Source organism: Triticum urartu, chromosome 2, assembly GCF_003073215.2.
Source record: "Triticum urartu cultivar G1812 chromosome 2, Tu2.1, whole genome shotgun sequence".
NCBI lineage: Eukaryota > Viridiplantae > Streptophyta > Magnoliopsida > Poales > Poaceae > Triticum > Triticum urartu.
In genome coordinates, this window is record NC_053023.1 from 747,456,937 (window position 1) to 747,463,669 (window position 6,733).

General features: G+C 50.2%; 1 protein-coding gene across 1 annotated transcript; it reads left to right on the forward strand.

Annotated features, from left to right (window-relative positions):
* Positions 1–1,580: 1,580 nt before the first annotated feature.
* On the forward strand, positions 1,581–6,295 carry LOC125534621. Its single transcript, XM_048697794.1, has 6 exons — positions 1,581–1,725; positions 4,649–4,852; positions 4,945–5,118; positions 5,203–5,562; positions 5,647–5,856; positions 5,946–6,295. Exons 1-4 carry the CDS (start codon positions 1,615–1,617, stop codon positions 5,302–5,304), a joined length of 591 nt encoding a protein of 196 aa, XP_048553751.1. The 5' UTR covers positions 1,581–1,614; the 3' UTR covers positions 5,305–5,562; positions 5,647–5,856; positions 5,946–6,295.
* Positions 6,296–6,733: the final 438 nt, after the last annotated feature.

The window sequence follows — 6,733 nt, forward strand, 5'->3', positions numbered from 1 at the left end:
CCGGTTGTGTTAGGTCAGCTTATAGGAACACTTTGGAGCAACATACGGGCCAGACCCACGGCAAGATCCCCTCCGTGTAGACCCGACGCGTCCGTTTCCCCCCTCCAGGTGCCGGCGGCGGCGCCGTCCGTGAGGGGGGGCACACCCCGGAGACGCGTGCCGGGCGTTTGCACCTGCCACAACACTTCCAGACTTGTGAGAGGCCGCCTACGCAAGACTTGTGAGGGGGTTCCAGACTTAGCCGCCGCCACCCTCCCCGCGGCTCCGGGGTGTGCCACCCTCATGGGCGTCGCTGCCGCCATCTCTCGGAGGGGGGAAATGGCCACCACAGGTTACACACGACAAACTGAAAAATAGTAATAATTGAATTTATAAAAAAATAAATATGCCATAAAAATTTAAAAAATGCCGTAATAAAAAAATAAAAAAATGCAAAGTACCTATGCCGACGGCTAGGCCGTCGGCATATCTCATACCTTATCGACTGGGCTCTGTCGCTGGCAGGTGGGACCAAGCCTATGCCTAGCCGTCGGCTTAGGTCCAACCTTATCCAGTCGATGCACGCCCTCCTCTCCTCCACTCGCTGCACGTCTCCTCTCCTCCACCCGTTTCTCTCCCCCAACCACCGCCGCCACCCTCTTCCCGTGTCGTGCCGCCGTCGTCCCCACCCTGACCCGCGCTACGCTGTGGTCCTCCCGACCTGCGCCGCCGTCCTGCCCGCCCCGCTATCTTCCCCGCCCCCGTGCCGCCCCGACGTCCTCCCCGCCCCGCGCCTCCCCGCCGTCCTCCCCGCCCCTGTGGCCACCCCGACGTCCTCCCCGACGTCCTCCCCGCCCCGCGCCTCCCCGCTGCACCCACCCCGACGTCCTCCCCGCCCCACGCCTCCCCGCCCCACGCCGCCCCGTCCGCACCCGCCCTGTGTCACCACCGTCCGCGCCCGCACCGGCCCGCAAGGTCTTGACTCCGGCCGCGGGTCCGGCGCCCCTTCCCGACTGGTTGGAGCAACCGGCCCTCCCTGTGCTGCAGCTCATCACCGCCCCCAATCGCCGCCGCCCCTCTCCTCCGACCCGACCAGCCGGCCCTCTACATGAGTTTTTTTCTTCTTTTTTTAGTGTTTTGGTACTATATTTAGGTGGATGAATGCATAGATGATGGAATGTATGTCATATTTGTTAGATGTAGTTAGTTTGCAAAATATTGATCAATGGATGTTATTAGCAATATGAGTTTTTTTAAGTTGAACTGTGAATGTTGTTGTGTGATGTGTGATTATATACTTTTTGCACGGTGGTATTTTGATCATGATGGTGTTGCTACAAATCAATGATGAAATATTTATTGACACTTAATGGTCTTGCTAAAGAATACTTATTTGAGAAAAATGGTGATGTTCATAACTTGTTCATATGGATTTCTTTTAGATGATGATGATTGTTAGATGAGGAGAGATATGATTTTTTATGCTTCGATGATTTTGAGATGATGATGATGACCGATGATAGATGATTGTTAGATGATGATGTGGATGATAGATGATGATATTTTTTATGCTTCGATAATTTTTGAGATGATGATGATGATGATGATTGTGATGTTCTAATTTTTTTTATCGCGATGGATTTTGCAGGCTTTGTGGTGTCGCATTTCATCGGAGTGACCGTTGTACAATGCGTTGGTCCCCCTGAGCATCTCTCTGTTGTTCGACTACTTCCTCTACAGCCGAGGGTGAGCTACAATTCCATCTCCTCCATTTTTTCATATCACTAGATTTCATTCTCAACTCAACTGGCGTAACCTAGGCGTCCCCCGTCCGAAAGGGTTGCATCGATAAATATGCATTCAATTGCATATTTATCACCGCAGCTCTTTCAGATTGTCCAGCGTTTTCGACGGACAGCCCGAGGATGTGTAGATTGGGTATGTTCTCCATGTTCTACCCCGTTCCGAGACAGGATTTCAGCGGCGCCTCCCCATTGTTCTCCGGAGCACATTCTCTCGGCTATTTGCCGAGACGTGTATCTAGAGAATAGCGGGGAGTTGCTGCCGAAATTTTGTCTCGAAACGGGGTAGAATGGAGAACGTACTCAATCTACACATCCTCGGGTGGGATTAGGACCCATCTTTACCTATTAGAGATGTAGGTGGATTCAATGCGGTAGAAACTAAAAATTCGATGTGATTAATTTAAGTGAATCCTTAATTATGATGTGTGGCTTGTAAAAAAGCAAAGGATGGCAGATAATCAGTGGATGTACAGTGGTTTTATCCATCGGAATCGAGTAACATCAGAGTGGATCGCGAAAACTGATGTGTATTTGAAGGAGATATTCCGTCGTCCAATGAGAATTATCCCACCATGCCCCTGTGCGAGATGTGCCAGACGTCACCGTAGAAATCAAACGGACATGAGTGAGCACCTTCGCACGCACCGATATATGCCAAACTTTGACATGCCGCCGATAATCATAGCCGAGCAGGACCGTGGAAGAGAGGAGGTGATGCGACAACGCATCGATGGATATGAGGACGACGGGGTCAGGGACATGATAGATGATGTCATTGTTGCAGAAACGGCAAATGCGACACCTTCAGAGAATGAACCGGAGGAGCCGGAGGCAACCGCAAAGGCCTTCTTGGAGGTCTTGGCCTCGTCGAAGAAACCTCTTTATGCGGGTGCGAAAATATCTCAGCTGGATGCCATCTCGCAACTGATTGCAGTCAAGGCTGAGTACGGCTGTAGCCAAAAATGCTTCGAAGCATTCCTGGGAGTATGGGCTAACAGCCTCCCTGAGGGTCATGAACTGCCGAAAAGCATGTACGATTCAAATAAAATCATGAAGGCACTCTCTATGGATTATGAGAAAATAGATGTTTGCCCGAAGAATTGCCTTTTGTTTAGGCACGAGTATGCGGATGACAAGTACTGTAGGAAGTGCGGTTCGTCTCGGTACATTGAGGTGGTCGGTGAGGATGGTGAGAAAAAGCAGCTAACCATCCCCGTTAAGGTTCTTCGGTATCTTGATTTTATAAAAAGACCACAGCGCCTTTTCATCACGAAGGAGTCTGCCAAAATGATGAAGTGGCACAAGGAAGGTATAAGGTACAATCCAAAAAAAATCGTACATCCATCGGAAGGGGAAGCATGGAAGTCGTTCAATGAAGAATACCCCGAGGAAGCAGCCGAGGCTGGGAATGTCAGAATAGCCATATCAGGTGATGGGTTGAATCCATATGGTATGTCGTCCAATCCATACAGCTGCTGGCCCATGTTTGTAATTCCGCTCAATCTTCCTCCCGGTGCCCTAATGCAACGGAAGACCATGTTCTTGTCGCTCATCATTCCGGGGCCTGAATACCCGGGGAAGCAATTGGGTGTGTTTATGCAGCCGCTGGTCGATGCTTTGCACCATTCTTGGTACTTTCCGAGGTTGACATATGACCGGGATCTGCAGAGAAATTTCTTGATGAAATTTTGGTTGCACTATTGCATGCATGACTTTCCCGTCTATGCTCTATTCTGCGGATGGTGTACAAGTTGGAAGATGCCATGCCCAGTGTGCATGCAGGCTCTGCGAATGATTTAGCTAAGTAAGTGTGGCAAGTATGTAGCCTTTGACCTGCATCGACAGTTCCTCCCTCCGGACCATCCAGATAGGGAAGACAAGAAGAACTTCACGAAAGGCCGGGTTGTTCATTAAGTAACTGAGGTTCCAACATTTTCGGGGGCAAATGTTCTTGCTCAGCTAAAAGCTCTCAACGCTAAAGTCAAAGGCAAAGGCAAAGCCAAAGCCAAAGGCTTCAAGGGATATGGTGAGACGCACAACTGGACTCACATTACCCCCTTCTCGCAGCTTCCCTATTTCAAGGACCTCAAACTTCCTTACAATATTGATGTGATGCACACCGAAAAGAATGTGGCAGAGTCCCTTTTCCACACGATCCTCAACATTCCTGATAAGACGAAGGATAACATTAAAGCTAGATCCGATCAACAGAGAATTTGTGATAGACCATGCCTGAACATGAAGCCTCCCACAGGCGGTCGAAAAAACCGGTTCAAGCCAGATGCTGACTTTGTCCTTAAACCGCTAGAAAAAAAGGAAGTACTTATCTGGCTGAAACAAATTTTGAAGTTCACCGATGGTTACGCATCGAATATAAGTAAGGGAGTCAATCTTTCAATGGGCAAAGTGACCGGCCCAAAGAGTCATGACTACCATGTATGGATTGAGCGGATAATGCCGGTGATGGTTCGAGGCTATGTCCCCGAGCAAGTCTGGCGATTGCTTGCCGAGCTTAGCCATTTCTTCCGCATGCTCTGTGCTAAAGAAGTAAGTCAAGAGGTGATTTAAAAATTGCATAAGAAGGCACCGGAGTTGATAGTCAAGCTAGAGAAGATCTTTTCACCAGGCTTCTCCACGCGGATCGGGGTTGTACTGTCCGGATCCAGTCAGGCAGCCGGACCGTCGGGTTTTGGCCACGAGCTGGGACCACTGGGAAGCGGCCCTCCACGCGGACCATGAGACCCATGCCAAGGCCGTGATCACTACTTTCTGGGTGAGTTCTCTTCAGAAGCACAAGTCCATTCTAGTTTCATGAATGATTTAACTCATGGCTTCTTCCATTCTTTTTTCATGCATGATTGTAGAAATTCCATCGAGTTCTTCCGGAGCACAGGGCCAGAGCGGACCAGATCGTGCTGCGCCAATGCAAGAAGAAGGCCCGCCAGATGCAGTACGAGGTGCGATATGTGGCCATCTCGACATACTACCACGATGTTCTTGGTGTGAAGATGACCAAGGAAGAAGCGCGGAGGATGGGCATTGCCTTCGAGAGGGACGAGTTCTTGGCGGTAAGTATAAAAGATTTTTCAATATGCTTTCATTACCTTGTGGTACATTTCACCATTTCGTGTTGACATGCCATTATGCTTTTATTATGTAGGTGTGTCCAAATTGGTGTTATGGAAAAGATGAGTCCTGGGCGGCATTGGTGGATCTTTGGTGTGATGAGGCTGGAGTCTGGGCGGCTATGAGAATAAAAAACAAGGCTAACCGAGGGAAGGAGGGAGTACATGCTCAGGGAAACCGAAACCACTATCTCCACAAGGCAGTTAATGTATGACTAACCCCATTAAACATTCTTATTCTTCTATTTACCATCACTTTCTTATGTATGACTAACCTCTGTTTGGTGGTGCAGGAGGAGAAACTGAAGCGGCCGCTCTCACACATGCAGGCGTGGGAGATCGCCCATACGCGGAAGGACCCCAAGCCTGGCGAGCCCAAGTACTACGGCAAGTAGACCGCGGGGAGGAAGAAGGCCTACTCCGCAGCGTATCTGAAGTTACATCCTGACACACCTGACCCCATTGCGGCGGATCTGAAGGAGAGGGCGGTGGTGAGCATGGGGCCCAAGGAGCACGGTCGGGAGGCGGTTCTCGATGCTGTGATCACTCCTACTATCTCCTACACACAGCTCCGTCCGATCGACCCGAGCCTGAGCTAGCGCACGAGCAAGCCAGTGACCAGTGCACAATCCCTCTTTCAGGAGCAACAATCTGTAAGTATTTTCCCTCTTATCTTCATTGCTCACTTTATTTTCCGCATTTAGTAGTTTTATGAGTTTCATCATGTCATACCGTAGGCCTACCTGTAGTACACACGCCAGGATACCATGGCGTGGCATGAGAGGCTTTATGAACACCAAGTGCAGAGGGATCGCCAGATGCAGCAGGCTTTTCAGGAAATGGCGGCTGGTAGGTGTCCTCAGTTGCAGCCAGCACAATGTCCTCCAGCACAACCAGTGTTGCTGACCTTTGAGGAGTTTGTGGCACAGAACGCTGGCCCCTCGCCGGTTAGTTCATCCCCAATCTATTCACCCAAAGCATGCCATGCCTTTCAACACAGTCATATATCCCGTTAATATGACTTTTCAACATCCAGGGAACAACTGGATCTACCGTTGGCGGTGGTCTTCGCAGCACTTCCGAGACACGGAGCCCGACCACTCCGATCCACAGAGGCGGAGGCGGAGGTGGAGGCGGTCTTGACGGTAGCGCTGCCGCTAGCAGTGATGACCTGGGCTTCGGCGGTCTTGGCGGTGACGACCTCCGCGGTGCTCGACGTCCTGGCGCTTAAGCCTTGTGTGTGGTGATAATCCTTGTGTGTGGTGATGATCCTTGAGATGACTTGTGTGCGGTGATGATCCTTTAGATGACTTGTGTGCTTCTCTATATGCTTATGCTTATGTTTATGTTGATTGTGATGATGCTTATGCATATATTGTTGTGATGGTGCCGGATGATATCCCGTTGTGTTCTATATGTCTATTTCCATCATATATATCTGCTGATATGTGCTGTATGTTTGAATTGAATTGATCTGAAAACAAACAGAAAAAAGAAAAAAAATCAAATGCAAACTATGCCGACGGCTAGGCCGTCGGCATAGGGCTGGCGTGAGCTCCCAGTAGCTGACACGTGGCATCTATGCCGACGGCCTAGCCGTCGGCACAGTTTTTAAACTAAGCCGACGGCTAGGCCGTCAGCATAGATGCCACATGTCAGCTACTGGGAGCTCTGGAGGAAGGAATATGCCGACGTACCCCTGTCCCATGAGCAGCGTCTGGTCGCCACGTGGCACACCTAAGCCGACGGCTAGGCCGTCGGCGTAGTTTGAAACTAAGCCACGTTGTGTGCCATGTGGCGACCAGGCGTTGGGCAAACTTGACG